This window comes from Mus caroli, chromosome 4, assembly GCF_900094665.2.
Source record: "Mus caroli chromosome 4, CAROLI_EIJ_v1.1, whole genome shotgun sequence".
Taxonomy (NCBI): domain Eukaryota; kingdom Metazoa; phylum Chordata; class Mammalia; order Rodentia; family Muridae; genus Mus; species Mus caroli.
The window spans coordinates 38662612-38682766 of NC_034573.1; the positions used below are offsets into that span (position 1 = coordinate 38662612).

The following is a 20155-nucleotide window of genomic DNA, read 5'->3' on the forward strand; positions in this document are numbered from 1 at the left end:
GCGGTCTCCCCTGTGGCTTCCCCATGCTTCTGACAACTTCACATCCTCACCTCATGACACTGAGCCAGGATGGAGGCAGTAACCAGACCCCACAGCCTGTGCTAGTTTAGGATGACAAGATTACCCACTGTCCTCTTGCCTCAATTATTGAGAGCCATCTATCTAGTGTCCCTGAAGCTATGGGCCATGACCAATGTCTTGCTGGAGAAAAATCCACAATGATTTGTCCCCATCATTAGAGGGGAGAGTTCTTCACTCAGTGATGGGTTAGGACCTCCATAAAAATATGAAGTAAAAAAAATTAGAAAGCTAACATTATACAGAGTATAAAGGCAATTATAGGTAATCAGCTTTATGCATATAATGTCGTGTGTGTTTACAAGGCATAGACAAGACTCTGGAAAGACACACAGCACACCAGTAACTCTACTAACACCCGAATTCTAAAACAGGTCTGGACTGATGTACAGGAACTCGGTCACAAGCTGCCTTAGGGACTTCTGTGCCTCTGGAACTATCTTTACAATGAGCTTGGGTTACTTTTGGTTAAAAGAAACTGTTTCTTGAAATAGTGTCTCTCTACGCTGCTCTGATTGTCCTGGGACTTGATATGTAGACCAGGCTGACCTCAAACTCACAGAGATTTGCCTGCCTCTGCCTCCCAAGTGCTGGGATTAAAGGTGTGTGCCCTATGCCTGGCTTTAAAAATGAACTTTTAGCTGACTTTGGTGGCTCACACCTTTAAAGCCCAGCACTCAGGAGGCAGATGCAGATAAATCCCTGAGTTCAAGGCCAGCCTGATTTACAGAGCGAGTTCCTGGACAGCCAGGGCTACACAGTCTTGAAAAGCCAAACAATAACAACAAACTAAACAAACAAACAAACAAACAAACAAAAACTGCACTTTTAAGAAAGGAGGATGGTGAGTGGGGCATGTGGACACTGCATGGGGGGCACTGCAGGGGGACACTGCAAGGGGGCACTGCATGGGGCACTGCAGGGGGACACTGCAGGGGCACTGCAGGGAGACAATGCATGGGGGCACTGCAGGGGGCACTGCAGGGGGGACACTGCATGGAATTCTAGCACTCAAGAGGCAGAGGCAGGATTGCCCACTCTCTAATTTAAGGTCATTCTGTTCTACATAGTAAGTTCTAGACTAGTCAGGGCTATATAACAAGACCTGTTTACAGACAGACAGAGGTGACAAAAGATTAAAGCAACCTTGAAAGCAGAGAAACACGGCTTCCCTTACACACTGCCTCCCCACAGAACCTTCCCTTAAATCCCTGACCGAGGAGAAGCCACGTTAACTCCCTGCCATCTGCCCACGTGCTCATTGTCTCGCAGGATCCTGACAGTTTCTCTGTGCTTCATTTCGCCTCATACAGGTTTCCGTATTTGCTTCCCGCATCAGAGTGCGTATGTGGACAGAAGGGACACCGGGATCCTCAGGCCCAACACATGCCAACACGCAAGAAGAGCCCAGCCTCCATGGAAAGAGGAATGAATGAGTGAGTGAATGAATGATGCATGGTAGAACCTCTACAAAGTAGTCAGGAGCTTCTTTCCCGGCTCCAGACAATGAGAAGGGCTGGGCGCTCTCTGACTGGGAGAACCCGCTAATGAAATCACTATTTTAGGAGGATGGATCACAGCAGGGTGGACTGGGAAGGTGGAGGCCCAGGGACCTGCTGGAAGGCTATTTGGAAAGGTCGGCTTCCAAGCTGCCTGCGAATGTGAAAAATCTCCGAGTGCATTGCCAGGAGGGCCATCCGGCTCCGTTTATTTTTATCCCACGGAATGCAAGGTCAGAAACGAGTAGAGCACTTTCGGATGAAATTATTTTTTTTAATTGACACCACACTTGACACAAATATCAATTCATTTATTCAACAAATAGTTCTTGGGAACACTGGGCTAGCCTGGAAGAAAGGCACCCATTCTTCAATGTGCATGTTAATTACAGAGATGAGCGCGTTTCACTTGGGCTTTCAGCCACCCGACCTCCAGCTTCTCTGAGCCTCAGAGTGATCTTACAAATACTAAGATTCCCAACTTCTGGGATGCTAAGAATCCAAGCATCAGCTGCTGTGGGTATCCTTACTAGTGTGGAAACGAATATTTTAGATGCAATTGAATTTGCCCCAAATCATTCTGGAAGGCAAATGGCCCCGTACCTCGGGGAGAGAGAAGCATTTCCAGTCTCAGGTGTTGAATCTTTGCACACAGCAATCTAGTCCCAGCATTGGCTGGCTGGTAGTGTCCAGAAAGAGTTCACTACTGTTGCAAGGGTCTCCTGGCAGGGGGAGGGCACTCTGCAGTCATTAAAGGAAAGGGAAAGGCCAGGGTAGTAGAAGCAGGCAGGGCTGGAAACCCAGTTCCTGGCAGGGGAAGAGGGGGTGGGCAGCAGGCTCAGTAAACTGGAGAGCTAGGCTGGTGCTATCTGAGGATTCTAAAGGGGCCACCTCTTCTCTAGTCCCCCATGTTGATCTGAGGGGAGCAAGCCCACCAGGCTTTCAAGACAGGTGTTTTAATCTTTAATCAAGCCCTCTGATTTTTAAAAGGCCACTTTTAAATTATCTTGGTAGTTGCTAAGTAGATAGCACTCAAAAGCTTAAAAATGTAAACAGAAGCTTGTAGGTGGCTCTTCGGGCAAAGGCTCTTGCCACACAAGCCTGGTAGCCTGAATCTAATCTGTCGAGGTGGAAGGTATACTGGCTAGTTTTGTGTCAACTTGACACAGGCTGGAGTTATCACAGAGAAAGGAGCTTCAGTTGAGGAAATGCCTCCATGAGATCCAGCTATAAGGCATTTTCTCAATTAGTGATCAAGATGGGAGGGCCCCTTGTGGGTGGTGCCATCTCTGGACTGGTAGTCTGGTTCTATAAGAGAGCAAGCTGAGCAAGCCAGGGGAAGCAAGCCAGTAAAGAACATCCCTCCATGGCTTCTGCATCAGCTCCTGTTTTCAGACCTGCTTGAATTCCAGTTTTGACTTGGTGAGGAACAGCAATATGGAAGTGTAAGCTGAATAAACCCTTTCATTCCCAACCTGCTTCTTGGTCATGATGTTTGTACATGAATAGAAACCCTGACCAAGACAGAAGGCAAGAGCCTACTCCACACACTGTTCTCTGAGCTTCGCGTGAGTGCTGTGTGGCATGTATGCATGCACATACACACACACACACACACACACACACACACACCTTGCACACACACTTTGGACACATGCACACCTTGCTCACACACACTTCCCCTGGGGCCACTGTGAGCTTCCTTGTCCTTTCTGACAGCCACATGCTGCTCCACTGTGGGGATGACTCTCTACTTCTTTCACCTGACCCCTCCCAGTGGACATTCAGATCTGATCTTCAAAATGATAAATGATAGTTTTAATGTTAAAAATATGTTACGCAGATTTTTAAAAAAAAAAAAACCTTTGGGATGGACTTTCAGGCCAGGCTGAGGGGTCTGTGGGGCAATGCTTGGGTCTGTAAGCTCATGGCACCTGGAGGGGGCTTCCAGCACAGTCCTGGATGAAGGCTCTTTGCCTTTGTGGTAGTAGTAAGATCACTGGCATCGACAGTGACCGAGTTTGGGTAAAGAATTATCCGGGGCTATGTGAAGAGGCAAAGCTACCCGGCTTGTGTAGTTTCTGCTGAGTCTAAGAACAGCCAAGATCTGAATTATATAGGATGCGCCCAACTGGCCACAGAGAGGGACCTGAGAAATGGCCCCACCCTGCAGGCCCCTCATTCTCTCATGTGGACATTTATAGGACACTTTCTGGGTTTGTGTCTTCCACTAGAAATCCCCCCCCCCCAAGAAAATAATCCCGGAGCTTCTTATAACTTAAGTCTGAGATCAGACGCTACCTTTTGGGGATGGCTTTGCTTCACCCTGCCCCCTACCCAGTCTTTCCAGCTTCTCTCCCTTTGTACTTTTCTTAGAGCTCCTGACACAAGGAAACCACAGTGTGTTCATCCTGTGCCGACTGTAAACTTGCCCCTCACACACACCCTAGCCCTCAGGCAGATCCAGTGAGGGCAGAGACTGTCTTCAGGGGTCCCATGGAGTGGATTGCTACTGACATCACCTCTTCTTTACAATACAGGAAACAGCTTCAACAACCCAGTGTTTTCCACAAGAAGCTGGTGGCCCAGACCTGGGTCCCAGCTCTCCTTCTACTGTGTCATAGCTTTTCTTGTCATTCCCCCAGCACCTTTCAACAGCCTGGGTACACATACATTTCTCAGAGTCTGGCTTTCATTACTCATTATGACTCCACTCTGAGGGAAGAGGTATTTAGCTGTGTCTGATGAGCCTCCAAAAGTCTCATAAAAAGTGGGTCAAAGGAGGTGTTCCCAGTGGAAGGATGAACAATTGGCTGTTCAGAGCTGCCTGGCGGCCGGCCAGAGCAAGCTTGAGTGGGAAGCAGAGCACATCTGAGCAAGAAGCCTCCTTAGAAAAGATGCAGTGCTACTCAGAATAAGGAGGTCCCCCCAACCAGGGACCCTGAACTGCCTCCTAACCCTGGACAGTGCCCCACAGGCCCAAGTCACTGGGCTTACTGACCAAAAGCAGGGTGGAGGTTTTTAGTGTTTCTCTGGAATGTGGGAGACGGCTCAGGTGGCAATTGCTTGCTGCACAAGCTTAGAAGCCAAGCTCACCACCCAATACCCGTGTGTGTAGAAGGTGGATGGTGTTCATCTGTAATCCCTGTGCCGGCGAGGCAGAACAGGCAGATGCCAGCATGGCTGAGTGGGTGACCTCCAGGCACAGTTAGGTTCTAGCTCAAAAATCAGGCTGGGAAGGATCAAGACTCAACACTAACTTACTGCCTCTGCATTTACTCAGATGGACACAGGCACGGAGAGAATTGCGACAAACATCCCTGGCTGCTCTCAGGCACCTGCCTCCACTGGCCCTCAGCCAGATGTCTTGACAGCAGGTGTCCTGACCCTCAGAAAGCTGTCGGCTTACACAGCCACCCTCTGAGAGTGCCCAGAAGAGTGTGCCTCCCTACCCTCCACCCATAGGGAATTGGCACTGGAGCGTCTTCTTGTTATACACCAAGGACAGAGGTGAAAGACTCACTCATACAAGAACCAAGAGATGTAGTGAGACAGATGCTAAGCAACACACTGAGCACTGTGCAGGGAGCACTAACTTGACCCTCACAAGATGCCAAATACCAGTACAGATACCACCACCCAGAGCACTCGTCCTACGTGTAGTGTCCTTGCTGGGATCACCAGTATTACACGCCAGAAATTAAAAACAAAACAAAACCCCAAACATCTGAGGCAGGCAGCAAAAATGGCCAGTCTCCCATTTCATAACTAGAAATGCTGAGGCTTAGAGAGGACATGGAATTTGCTTTAAAATATAAGAGCATGTAAGTGGCAAAGTCCAGACTTAACCCCACCTCTGTCTCCCGTTCCAGTGCTTATTCCTGTCCCTGTTCCCTAGCTTCTGCTCAGATCCAAAGGACAGGAGCACTTGCTTTCTTAGAAGGCTATGTTTGGAGTACTGAGGCTCCAAACATTGAAGGGAGCAGGCAAAGCTGGAGACTCAGGGACTTGGCAGCTACTCTCTCTGCCTTAGTGGGTCTCACCTGCTGTGCTATAGAATGGCCCCTAAGGGTTGGAGGGAGAAATGCCAGAGAAAGCTCAGAGCCCAGGGCCCAGGCCACTATCACAAAGAGGCTCCCACACTTGTTGAGCCAAAGGAGACCCTCCTCAGTGTCCTGACATTCCAATCTGCTGATGCAAAGATATGGTCCCCAGGGAAGAGACCAAGAGGGCATATGTTGGCCGAACTCCTTTGTTCTCAAAGGCAAAAGGTCAGTGGGGGCCCAGCTGGGGACAAGACTGTCAGTGTCAGCTCTTTGACCAGTGGGGAGGCAGGCAGAAACTGGGAGCCTACCCTGCCCCACCCGACATCCTTTCTTGTAGGCAAACCCGGTAGCTGCCCCAGCAGTGGGCCTGTGGCCCAAGGACACACCTGCAGATAATTAGTCCCAATCAGGACAGGCCCAAACTGCTGACAGTGCAGGACCCAACCAGCAGGCCGTGTCACCAAATTTGCAAATGGTGAGCGACTTCTGAAGCGTGGCCCTGGCCGGCAGAGCAGGGTTTGGCTTAATATTTAATGCGGCATATAAACGGTGCAGAGAAATGGACCTGTTCTCTAAGCAGACTCTTTTGGGCTGCTTGGTGTGTAAGAGATCCGGTAGTTCAGGGACCGCCTCCCCCATTTTTTGTGGCCTGGAAAGAGGGACTAAAGTGGCTGTCGGATCAACCTCCACCCCCCCACACCCCCACCTCCAACCCCGACGCCCAATCCCCCACCTCCCCACCCCTGCAAGACTTCTGAGCTTCTCCAGGCAGCTACTAAGGCAGACTGAAGTAAATGAGGAAACAGTGAACATTTGTGGGGTTTTCAAGGATGAGGGCCATTGCTGGCTGGCTGACAGACAGACAGACAGACAGACAGACAGACAGACAGACCACAGTTCTTTTTCTTTGGCTATGTCCCACAAAACATTCAAGTAGGTGAAATCTGTTTTCAGTCATTTGCAACTGAACTTCATTTTCATGTAAATGTAAACCTGTGGTCTCCACAGTTTCCACACACACGGGCTTTTCTAGGACCCCAGCCTCTGCATTTCACCTGGAGCTGTACCAGGAGTCCCTCAACCTGCTGACACATGGTAATACCAGGATGAGCCCACATTAGTCCTCCGTCCACAACCCTTCGTACATGTGTTCTGCACATGGAGAAATCCCAGAACCTCTTTATGTCCTACAGTGTAGACTTTCAAAATATATACCTAGAAAACACACATCATTTATCTCTCCTTTTGCTTCATACATAGTTCAAGCATCATATTGTTTTGATTTCGTTTAAAAGTCGATGTGAAAACAGGTACGGTGGTGGTTTGGTTGGTAATGGCCCCCATGGCCTCACACATCTGAATGTTTGGTGCCCAGTTGGTAGAACTCTTTGGGAGGATTAGGGGGTGTGGCCTTGGGAGAGGTGTGTCACTGGGGGTGACATTGAGGTTTCAAAAGCCCATGTCATTCCCAGCTTCTATTTCTCTGCCTCAAACTTGTGGGTCAGGATGTGAGCTCTCAGCTACTGGCTCAGTGCCATGTCTGCCTTCCTGCCTGCCTATTGCAGGCTCCCCACCATGATGGTCACGGACTTGAACCCATTAGAGTCATTAGCTCCATTGAACACTTTCTTTTGTAAGTTGTCTTGGTCGTGGTGTCTTATTACAGCAATAGACAGGGGACCAAGACAACAGGCTACATTCTTTGTAAACAGTCATCAAGAATATAAGTGCTGTGTGCGAGTCTGGTGGAGAGAAAATGGAACCCCCACTGTTATAGCACAGGAATTCAGCACCCCATAAGATGGAGGAAGGGGTGCAGAGGCCTCCTACTGAACATTCATGCCTAAGCATCTGCTATAGAGAGAACGTGCATGCACGCATGAGACTGTCTGCTCAGTGTTAGCTCAATGGCAATGGGCTAAATTTCTAACTGTGTTATGCTTTATATTTTTAATAATACTGTATTACATTTTTACAAGTGGAATCATTTTGTTCTTCTATATTTTTTTAATCAAATGTATGTCTTAGACATTCATGTTAGTACTCCTTTAAAAAAATAAAGATTTATTATCACTTGTATATGTGTGTATGCCTGCTGGTCTCTAAGTGTACCAAGTTCATGCAGGTGCCTATGTAGGCCAGAAGAGGATCCTGGAGTTATAGGCAGTTGTGAGCTGTAGTGCTAGAAATGAAACCTGAGTCTTCTGAAAGAATAGCAAGCACTCTAAACTACAAAGCCATCTCTCCAGCCCTAGCTCTCTGTGTGTACATGTGTGTGCATATGTGTGCATGTGTATGTATGTGAGCATATGTGTGTGAGCATGTGTGAGAATGTGTGAATGTGTATGTATGTATGAGTGTTGTGTGAGTGTCTGTGTGAGTGCATGTGTGTGTGTGTGTGTGTGTGTGCGTGTCCATCCACAGAGGCCAGAAAAGACCATTTCCTGTCCTGAAATCTCATCTTCAGGAGGTTGTAAGCCACTGGTCTGAATGCTGAGAACAGCAGGCAGACCTTCTGAGAGGACAGACAGCATGCACTCTTAACCACTGAGCCATCCCTCCCCCAGCCCTTTGACTATCAAGGTAGCATTGTATTGTCTGTGAAAAAGCACCCTAACTTATTAGCTGGTTTCTATGTAGCGTCTGCTTTGGTTCTGTTTGTTTGCTGTTACAAATGACAGGCAAAGTCATCACTGCAGGCCTATAGAGTAAGTTCGTTAACGCGTATACAGAACTTCTAAGTCAGCAGGGATACTTAAATGTATTTAAAACCTTGAAATACATTGCCAAGTTTTGCTCAAAAAAATTATATTCCTATAGCAATCCATGAAAATATTTTTACTGTGTCTTTCCAACACCAAGACTTACTATAGAACGGATGGTCTTGGTTGTGGCGTCTCGTGGCTGTTTTAACTGCAGCTTTGTGTTAGGGAGACGGGGTACATCTCCCCATACACTTTTGAGGCTCTACAGTTTTGCCAATAAACTACCCATTATTGCCTAGTTTTTCTACAGACCATTTTTCTTATTCATTTTGAAAATATTTATTTTATTATTTTAATTTTGTGTGTGTGTGTGTGTGTGTGTGTGTGTGTGTGTGTAGGGTGTGGGTACACACATTTTAAGAGCCTGCCGATATCAGAAGTGTCAGATGCGGAGTTGGAGTTGGAGTTGGATGGTTGTGAGCCACCTGCTATAAGGTGTGCTAGGAGCCAGACTCAGTTCCTCTGCAAGAGGATGCTCTTAGCTTTTTATTTGTTTTAAAAGCCCTTTATTTATAGAGAGGCTGCAGAGATGACTCAACAGTTAAGGGCACTTGTTGCTTCTGTAGAAAACCCAGATTTGGTTCCCAGAACCCAGGTCAGGCAGTTCACAGTAACCTGAAACCCCAGTTCCAGGAGGTCTGACACCCTCTTCGGGCCTCTCTGGGCACCTGGCCACATATGGTACAACACAGATAAGCAGGCACACACATACGCATATAAAAATAGTACCTAGCAATATTTTGTGTGTACACAAAAGCTCCTTAAATATTAAACAAATTAATGTTTACCATCTATATTACACCCCCACCCTAGTTTTGCTTTTGGATGTTTTTACATACAAAAAGATTTACATTTTTAACACTTTTCAATCTTTTATGTTTGAAACATTTTAAAGGACTTTTCTACCCTAGGATTGTAATTTTTTCCCTTTTTTTTTTGGTCCTGGTTTATTATAGCTTTAATTTTTAAAGTCTTGGCTAAGTGGGGATTTGTTTGAAAGGTTACGTAAGTATACATGTTGATGAGGTACATTGTGATATTCTGATATAAATTACAGTGTGTCATAGCTAAATCTGGCTAATTAGCATATCGGTTACCTCACAAGCTACTTGTTTCCATGGAGACAATGAAGCGGGGATCTGACCACGCATATCTGGACACTTTCTCCACTGTCCACCTTGGCCGCGCGTCTGGAACCTCGGCGGCTTCTACAATAGTTGCAGTTACTATGGCATTATCGTGTGCTTTTATTTTTATTTAAAATGTTTTTCCATTTAGTGTGCATGTGGGAGAGAGACCATCCCGCTTTGGTACAAGCTCTTCACCCGCTGAGTCATCTTGTTCCTGGTCATATATTTTGGAATGTCCTAGAAGATCTGTTTAATTCTTTACTTTAGGACCTCTCTAGTTATCCCTGAATGTCTATTTATCCAGCACTTAGCACCGTTTTGACAACTTTTCTTAAAGTCTCTTGGTATCTACGTGGGACTGCTTTAAGGTAAGAGGTTACGTGGGGAGTGGACGGATCTCTGACAGTCAGTCTAGGAATGAACACCTCCTCGTTCCTTTGTGTCACTTACGGAGTTCTAAATTTATTCTCTGGTTTGTATATATTGTTGTTGAAGGTCTCAGTCTTCTATTGTGCTCATTACTGTTGATTTGTAAGGAAGCTAATGACTAGGCTGACAATTAGAACATGCCTTCCTTTTCTTCCTTTTGCGAATGCTTGTTTTTGTGTTTGAAACTGAGTCTTCCTATGTAGACCAGGCTGCCTCCAACTCCCGACCCTCCAGCTCAGCCTCCTGACCCCGGGATCACATGTATGCGTGGCCACACCCTACTCTAGAATGTGCCTGATGTTTCATACTAAGCACAGCGCTGACTGGTCAGGGATGTTTATCCTCCATTTCTGTGTATCATGTGACTTTCAGATGACGAAATCCAAATCAGTTCAAGCTAATCTCTCCTCCTCCAGGGTTTACCTGAAAACCAATCCGTGTGGCCCCAGGCAGCTTCTGCAGATCGAGCCCTTGGAGTACCCAGATGGCTTTCCAGCTGCAGCTCTGGATCTGGGTACAACGCACAAGCCTTTACATACATGCCTTCTAACGTGAATGAGGAGGCCTTTGCTGCAGACCACGGAAGCCTGTCTGAAGGGGCTGCTGCCACTGAGCCCCACTCTGTACAGCTGGTGGCACCACAGCCCCAAAGGACCAGCTCTTCTATGTTTTTGAGAAGTCGGAAAGCTAGGGTTTTTGTTGTTTTGTTTTGTTTTTGTCTTTAACTCTTGGCTCAGATTTTCTAACCCCCCCCCCCCACACACACACACGAAATCTAGTGAGATTTGCCAAAGGCTAGATTAGACTTGGTTAGGGAGCCTGCTTCTCATTTCCACAAGAGTTAGCCTTGGTGTTCACTGGATTATCAGCCACCTAAATGAGCACCTGCCCAAACCCATTTCCTAAATCCTGCCCCAAACTTCCCCTCTCCAGTGTGGTCTCCTCCCAGATCTCACGTGAGTACCACAAAGACCCTGGGAGATCAGAACTATTTTATGGATGGAAAAGCATCCAAAAGCAAATAGCAAGGAGGTCTCAGGCCTGGATGGACCCTCTGGCAGTCTCCATGGTTCAGTGACAGCACACAGGCCTTGTTGGAGTGCATACAGCCACTCGTTGGCTGTGACCTCAGGAAGTGCGTTCTCTTCACTTATACAGTGGAGATAAAGGTAACAGTAGCCACTTCTCAGTGCTCCCCTGAGCTACCCAGCACAAGGCCTGAGACTCAGTGAAGGGACAGAGGCCATGAAGCTGAGCTGATCTAGGTTGGCTCCCCTGCCCTCCCTGTACCTCCTCAGTTGTCTGTTGTTCCTTGAGAACAGTACAAGGGTTCTAGAAAACTAAAGGTGGCTCTAGAGTGGGCACATCTGAGCTTGGCTTCTGCACCTGTATAATGAGAACAGTGTCACTGAGGTCCCCGGTGAGCCCCACAGGAGACCTCAGGAAATACCTCACTGGCTGCAGCTCACTGACTGGCACCCCTTCCTCACACCTTCTTCCCCACGTCTCAGACGACTGTGCCCCAACTTAGATCCACCAAGGTCCAAGTCACTCTTGCTCTATCTGACCCTCATGTGGTACCCAGACTAACAGACAGGGTCCAGCTGCTTTTAGCTTGAGCCCAGTGCTGACTTAGACGTTAGGTCTCAGAGACAGGCCTCCAGTCTGGTCACTAAGGGACCCTGGGCCTCAGATCTTGCCTCATTCATTCCTCCTCTGCAAACTCTAACACAAGTGAATTTCCTGGCTCTGCCTCCACCTTCAGGGTATGTCCATCAGCCAACAGGGACTTCTTGCCATCTCTATCTGGATCCCAAGCTCCAGCCCAAGGGTAGCCCAGGAGTCCCCACTGTCTGTACATTCCATATTCTGGAGACCCTCCTGCCTCCTGAGTAAGACACCCTCCCAGAACTGGCTTCAAGGACTGCTCCGGGGCTCCAAGGTGCTGGGTTGGAGAAGGGGTTCCCCCTGCAGCAGCAAGTCCTCCAGTGACCAGCGTGAGGGGATTCTGGGGAGTCACAACTGACACATCCACTTACTGGGTGCTTGCTTTATACTAGGCAAGAGCCCAAGCTCTTCATAGGTGGGAACCCAGCCATTATCATAAGAGTCCTGTACAATAGCCATCGCCACTGTTCCCATCATACAGATGAGAAAACCACAGCTGGAATCCCGACACAACTCACTGGAAATTGCTTGACTGACACACAACAGGTCGGAACCTTGCAGCAAGTGGGGCCTGTCCTGGGGCTAGAACTCGGGCCCAGCACATGCTGGGCAGCACACTGCTGCTGAGCTGCCTCACCAGCCTGAGGCCTGTACTCTTCACCACTGATGATGATCATGGCGGCCAGGAAAGACAGTTGCTTAGCATACACGTAGCACCACCTAGTCCTTCTGTCCCCAGCCTCTGCTTGGAAATCTGACACTTCAATGGTGTCTTAAAAAGTCTCTCTACTCCTGGAAGTTAATGTCAACCAAAAGATTTTCCTGACTCATGTGAGGGAAAAACTCCAGACCTCGGAGTGCCTGGTCCCACCACAGGGACCCTCTGACAGTATGATCTGTCTTCTCTTGGTGACTTGAAACAGTGTGCAGCCATGTCACCTCATCCACAACCTGTGTCCCCAGCAGACTGTCACCTAACCCCATTAAAGCAGAGGCCAGTCATGTCCAAAAGCACCAAGGACAGCTTCCCACCTCACAGACATATTCCCATTCTCTCTCTTGCTCTCTCTCTCTTGCTCTCTCACTCGCTTTCGTTCCCCCAACACCCCCCCCAAATCTCCATCTACGTATGCTCACCTGTGACAATAGGGTAGGACTGTGGGCCTGGAACGCTGCTCCCGATGTCAGCGGGGGTGGGGCTCGTCAAGTTGGCTTTCATGTCATCCAGGCCTCCAGCCAGTGAAGCCATGGCTGAATACTCTGTGGTCTGAAAGAGGAAGCAGACATCTCAGCATGGAGCCCAGAGGCACCCTGATCAGATGCAAGGCCGTGACCTGTCCACAGAGGTTCTGGGACACCCAGGCTGTAAGGGCAGATGCAGCTCAGTGGAGCAGCACATGTATCCAGAACCGACCACTGTTCCCCAGTGGAGAAAGGGGCAGGAGCCCACACAGCATCACAAGAGGCCAAATCTAAAGTGCAGATTCCCTGGCTCAGCCACAGAGGCCACGGAGGGCATCGAGCAAGCAAGGCAGAAATAAGAGTCTACTTGCCAAGGGCGGGGACAGCATGGTTTCTGGCTTGGGGACTCTCAGACCCCAGAAACAAGTGTTCAAAAGGAATTTAAGAGATCACCTAATCCAGATTCATTTCACAGACGGAAAAATCAGGGTTAAAGGGGAGCAGGGTTGTATCCACAGTAGACCAAGCCAAATCCCAACCCAGAGCCTGGGTGACCACAAGTTCCCAGTCCCAATTCAGTTCAGACTTGAGTCACAGTTTGACGAGTGACTTTGGATTCCGGAAGCATATGAACACCTGCACACAGAATATCCCCTATATAGATGTCAGATTTATCAAACCCACGACAGCGCCTGCGCTGGGCACGGAGTCATGTCCCTTTCTTTAAGCCTCTTGTGAAATTTAAGCCTGGGTACAAGGAGTCATTTCCTTGACACTGGAGCCATTGCAGAACGGCCTCCAGGGAAGGCAGAGAAGATACCACTCTGAGTCTTCCCATTCAAGGAAAGACTACATTGTAAGGATGGACAGCATCTCTGCCTCCCTCCCAAACCCGACTGCAAACACTTCAGCCGAAGAATTTGGCTGTGTGCACCAAGTTTTGGTGAGAGCTTCTTAGGAGCCTGCCTTGCCAAAGGAGGTCAGATCCCTGTGTGTCCAAGATGATACACTCTGTCGGCCAGCAGGAAGAGCAGGCAGAGAGCCTGTCGGTGATTTGGGAGCTCCTTGTATACTTGGGAAAATGATGGTTGCTATTTCTGAGGCCCCGCTTGGCAGGGGTGGAGTGGGATCTATGTCTCCTGAAAAATGGTCACCAAGAAAGAGTCTCCTGAGAAGGAAGCACTGATGTGGGATGGGAAGATGGCTTAGGCCTGCTCCTGTCCTCACTGTGACAGGGCACCTTGTGTAAGCACCACTGTTCCCACCCCTAAGGCCTCATTCTCTCTCAGGAGACCATGCATGAGCCTGGGGAGTTTGGGTGGGACCTGGAGCTGACCATATTAGGTGTCTTTGCCTTTTGTATTTAGGCCTCTAATCCACCAGAGATTGATTTTTGTGTCTGATGCAAAGATCTAATTTCTTCCCTCTCCCCATTTCTGAATGGATAACCAGTTGCCCCTTGCTGGTTATTAAGAGCCCATCTCTCCCTGCTGATTTGTACATCTCCTTACCCATAGATCAAGGTTCCATATGTGCACAGATGGCTTTCCAGCCCGGATTCTGTTTCATTGGTCTATTTATCTATCCCTGTGCCAATAGCACACCATGTTAATTACTGCAGCTCTCCAGTGCTCCCTTGCACAGGTAGACCTGGCCCCAGCCTGGCTTCTCCCTTAGAGCTCTTGGGCCAGCTATGGGCCCAGAGATTCTTGGCTACATGTTTTGGAATCAGCCTCCTCTGGAAAATGATTGATAAGCCCATGGGGCTCTGGACAGGCTGTCCTCAGCAAGCAACACCTCAGGATACCTGGGTCTGCAGTCCCTCCCAGCTTCACTGGACTCTCAAGCCTGCCCCAGAAGTACTTTCCGATTTTCAGAGAACACTATGTGTCATGTCAGACTTTAACCTGTGACTTCCCATCTCAGCCTCAAGCTCTGTCCATGAAGGGGGCTGTGGTATTCCATTTCTCAACTCAAAGGCTTGAGACTTCCATTTCAGAAGGAATGAGATGTGCTTGAAGCTGAAGCCACACAGTCCCTAGGCCTCACAGCCAGGATCCAAACACAGGCCATCTCATCCCAGCATCTTAACCATTACCCTGATGGTTCTCCGACAGTGAGGCCTAACCCAGCAATGATGAAACCAAACAAGTGGTTCTAACTATTCAAAGTTGAGGTGGTTTTGGTTAGTTTTCTTTTAGTTGGTTCTTGTTGCTAATCTTAGGGCTGTTTGTTTTGAGACAGGATTACATGTAGCCTAGGCTAGCCTTAAACTTACTATGTATCTGAAAATGACCATGAACTTCTCATCCTCCTGTATTTACCTCCCCAGGGCTGGATAATGAGCAAAGATCATAACAATCAACTTCCCGCCGTGCTGGGGATTGAACTCAAAGCTTCATGTGTGCCAGGCAGGCACTCTACTGGCTGAGCTGCACCCCCAGCTCATTGGTAATGGAATCAGAAGGAGTAGAAGAGAGGCCAAGGGTTTCACACCTAGAAAAGCTAAAGCCCTATTTGTAAGTCATGGTTCAGACATCAGCAGGTAGGAAGGAAAGTACATGACTTGCTGTGAGTTAGAAATAGCAGCATTTGAAGAAACGCAGCAGGGGGCTGTTGGGAAAGGTCACTGTCTAGATTTCCTCCCCGAAATACCAAGCTGACCATGCCCTAGCCTCCACCTTGCTAAGAACACATCTAAGACCAAAGCTCACCAAAGGCAGCCATGCCTCTACAAGGGTCTCTTTCAAAGTGGTTCCTTCTCGGGTTTCTGGATGCCCAGACATGAGTGCTAGTTCCTCTTTCTGTGTCTCCCTAGTTGGGGTCTGAGTGCAGTAAGTAGACATTCATTTCCCTGTGCTAGGCCCTGCTGTATACATGCTGGCATGTGAGACCAAAGAGACCCTCTACAAGCTCCCAGAGAAATATGTATAACCCCAGAAAGTCCATCCAATATGGAGACAAGCACAGAGTCATTAATTCTCGCAGGCTGTGGTATGGTCAGGAAGACTTTCCTTTGGGTGAGATAAGCAGGCTCCATCCCTCAAGTCAGGATGGTTGAGGAGAGCTAAGAGGCAAAGGGGATGAAGGAGCCAGACCAGGAAGGGGCACTAGCTGAGGGAGTAGACACGAAGGTAGACCAGTTGGACCTGGGCCACAATGGTCCTCTCCCATGGGTACAAAGATAATTGAGGTGCTCACACTTCTCCAAGAGTCAGCCAAGAGTCAGAGGACCCCTGACATCCATCCCTGACCCCTGCCTCCAGGACTCTATTTGCAGACATGTCTGAATCCCTGAGGGAAAGCTTGGGTTTCCCCCAGGAGACAGAGCCAATCTCAGAAAGTGTGGCTGATGAAGATATCCCGCCTCTCCTGTATTTAAATTTCCAGGTAGAAACCAAGATTTGATTTTGTTCCGGGTCAGACAAAGTGCATGGAATCGCTCCAACTGTTGGGTTCGCAAGGCTAGGTATGGAGGTGGGGCGGGACCCGCCATGCCAGTCTCTGAAACACCACTGGATTCCAAAAGACAAAGAGAAAGAGCCTCAGAAAAAGGGCTCAGGCTTGTGGGCAATGGTTCTCAAAGCTTTGTCACCATCGGGCAGGGGCCCAGACTCTGTTGTTGGCAGGATTGCACAATTTGTCCAACAGGAGCAGGGCACTGTCTTTTATGTGGATATTCAATTGTTCCTCAGGTGTGTCCTCTGAATGGCCAGTGATGGTTCAAGGGCTATCGTGTTCTCGCTGACCTCCTGGACTTCTACAACATGGTCGCGTTCTCTATGCCTCCAACAATCCAGGCTCTATCCTGTCTTGGCCCAGAGGGCCCATCTCATTTAATAAAAAAGCTCCTATACTTTCCGTAAGACCCAACTCAAGAATAACTTCTTGGTGAAGCCATTCCTGACTCCATACCTCACCAAAGAAATCACCACCCCTCTTATGCCCCTCACCATGTGGCTTCCTGTATCCCACTCTATCACAGCATCTCCATCTATAACAACTGTTTGTCTCTCTCCTCCCAGAATATAGGATCTCCTTACACCCACCCCCAAAGTGCTGAATGGATGAATGAATGAATGAGTGAGTGAATAAATGGCCCAGCTGCATGATGGAAACTACAGATCTCAAAAGTTTACCGGAGGTCAGGAATGACAGCGTGTGCCTCTTCTCCTTGCACCCAGGCAGCTGGGGCTGGGGCATCCAGAGTTCCAGGCCAGCCTGGGCTATCCAGTGAGATCCTATCCCCAAGAGTAATTAACTAACTAAGTAATTAAATAACTAACTAAGAAGTTTTAAAACAGTAGTTCCAAGTGATATGGAAACATGCCCTGTCTTCCACCTACAATCCTCATCAAGCTAGCTGACAGGAAAGCTAAGGCCCAGCCTGGTGTTAGCTAAAGCCCCTGGGGAAGTACATCTATTAAAGGCAATAAAAAAGAACCCAGTCATATAAAAGGGTTTTTTTTTGTTTTTTTTTTAACCTCTGGAGACAATGTCCTTTAAAATATTCAAATTCCTCACCCATTTCTCTCATAATTCACTGGGGAAGAAAGGTTATTTCCCACGATGAGTTGTTAATTTGTCTCTGATTGAACAAGGAGAACATTAGAAACTATCGTATATCCCTTTTTGCTTTGGCTGGCAGGAAGCTCAGTCAAATTCAGCGTTCAATGAGCACAACCACAACCCTGCTGGCCCCTGGCACCACGGTCTTCCCTTTTCGCTACACTGCACTCGAAGTCTTTCAGATTGACTTAGATATGTCTAATCCTTAACCCTTCACCTCAGGCAAGTCCTTTGTGGAGAACAGGGCCTGAGAGAGACAGACTCGTGTAAAAAGAGACAGAGTAGAGAAGATGGGCAAGAGAGGAGAGAACACTCCTGCTGAGTCCTTCCTGGGAGCGATGCCTGTCTTCCTGGGATGTCTTCCTGGGAACTGGGTCTGTCTGCTCCCATTTCTCACTGTTACTTGGGAAGTCGCATGCTAGCCAGTGGGATGTGGAGGGCACACACACAGTCACAGTGTCTGTTGATGTATCTACGACCCTGGGCACATCACCCCATCCCGGCCACCCCCAGTCACAGACCCCAGCTGTGTCCTCCATTTTTCTCCTACTCTGAACCCTTCAAAGTCTGTCTGAAGCTGTCATGTCAGGCTCCTGCTCCCTCCCTTGAGAGCCCCTGCTGCTGTTCGTGCCCGTGACCCAGAAAGAAACAGTAACCGAGGTTAGTGGTTCACAGACTGCCCAGTCCCACGCAAACAGCTGGGACAAAACTCCATCTACTGGCAGCCACAGACTCCCCCAAGACCCCAAAGGTCATGACCACCAGCCCGGACCCAGAACCCTCCTTGACAGTGGGCCCCAGTTCACAGTCAGCCTCGCTCTCTCAAACGCCAGTTACAGAGATACAAAGAGTCACCTTGTCTGATGTGGAAGTGCTGAGGAGCAGAGGTGAGTCTCTTCATTTTTATCTGTCATTTCAAGTCTTGGCCCAGTGGTAGACAAAAACAGAGTGAGGAGTGAGCACGTGGGACTCCTGCTCCAGCTCGGTCTCCCACAAGCCGGCTCAGGAGGGAAAGGCCCATGAGGGAGACAGAGTGAAATGGATTTTCATTCTAAACCCTCTCTGCCTGCCTGCAGGAAGCTCATGAAGATCTCATGGGTGGGAGAGGGGAAACAACTTGGAGACCAAGTTCTGAGAGGTTGGGGATTCCTAGCATCAGACTCTGGGGCACAGGCCCCAAGAGTGTGCACGATGTCATTTGGGTCCCTATGAAATTACCTGGAAAAGCACTGCCTGGGGCTGCACCAAGTATTGTCTCATCAGCACCGGGCACCACTGCCATAGCATGGAGGAGAGAAGAAACAGACACGTAAGCAGGGGGGGCAGAGAAGTGGGGCTCAGCATGAGGACGAGACTCAGCCAGCTCTGGAGGGGGATTTCCCTGCTACTTCCTGGGGTCCTCTGGGCTTCAGATGGCCCTGGGGAGCCCCGGCAGAGACAGGACACACACTCCCATCCTGAAGGGCCAGACGCCTGCTCACCTCCACCCCTACCCAGACAAGCCTAGAGTAGGAGAGGAGAGGCCTCAGGGTCTGGCCTAAAGATTGAGACTGGGGAAGCAAGGGTTCTTCCCCCGGAAGGCCCCCATGGCTTCTAGAGATTTCTCTCTGGGGGCTTTCACTGTATGATCGCTAATTCCTTTCTAATACTGAGAACTCTTTACTGTTACCATTGGCCCACAAGACAGAAAGTCACGTCCATCTTCATGAAATGAAGTCTAAGGTGAGGAAAGAGAGACAAGGGGGCCACCAGGCTAAAGGGGACTCAGGACCTGCCAATCAGTTCAATATGTACACTGACTGAGGCAAACTGTGAAATATGTAACCATAAAAAAAAATCATGACATAAAGGGACAAGTGTGCTCAAAAGCATCAAGGAATCTGCTAACTTTCAGCTGTGATGAATGGGCTGAGTACACGCTGCCTAATGTCTTTAAGAGACATCTTTGAAAGATCTGTTTCAAACATTCGTAGTGAAGTGAGACCATGTCTGAAAGGAACTGGGCAGCACACATGTCTCCCCATCCTGACTAGAGATGCTGTCTGTGTAGCCAGCATCCCTGCTCTTCTCCAGCCAGCATCCTGGGTCTTTTGCCACCATGCCTCAGCTGCAGGGACAGACTGCATCCCTTCACTTAGACAAATTGAGCCCATCACCCAGCTCTTGGGATCTGGTTCCAGAGAGGGAGAAGTGAGTGGTGCAGGAACCTTCACCAGTGGCACAATGGACACCCAAGAAGCCAAGGGCAGTCAGGAGTTTTTCTCTGCTCCCCCGCCCCTGCGCCTGCCCCACTCCTCCAGACTGCCACACCCAACCCCAGTGCTGTCTTCAGGGACTGTGAACTTCAACCCTTTCCAGAGAAGGAAGACCTTAGGCCTTTCTCCCTCCTGGTGCCTTCCCGGCCACATCCCTGCAGGTGCGTTATGTCCTTGGGACTCTGGGGTGTGAGCATATGCGGGAGGGAAACCCAGAAGGGGCACAGGTTCTCTTAGCAGCTCAGAGGCAGAGTTACGGCTGGCAAAGACATTGGTCAGACACTGACATTGCCCCAGTCTCAGGCTGGCACTGGGCCTCACCTAGGTTTGTATCAGTGAAAGAGTCACGGCCACGCTTGTGGTCTCAGCTGCTTTCCTTAGCTGGAATATGCGGATGTGTGACCAATTCTGGAAGGCCATGAAAACATAGAAGAGGGGTAATAGGAAAGTTCTGGAAAGTAGTCTCTCTCTCTCTCTCTCTCTCTCTCTCTCTCTCTCTCTCTCTCTCTCTCTCTCTCTCTCTCTCTCTCTCTC

At 48.9% G+C, this 20155-nt stretch overlaps 1 protein-coding gene across 1 annotated transcript in view; it reads right to left on the reverse strand.

Moving 5' to 3' along the window:
* Pax5 (paired box 5) overlaps positions 1 to 20155 on the reverse strand; it is a 167729-nt gene that overhangs the window by 64469 nt on the left and 83105 nt on the right. Inside the window, exon 5 of the mRNA XM_021160362.1 lies at positions 12753 to 12882. Coding sequence (XP_021016021.1) covers positions 12753 to 12882 — 130 coding nt within the window. The remainder of the gene's footprint in view (positions 1 to 12752; positions 12883 to 20155) is intronic.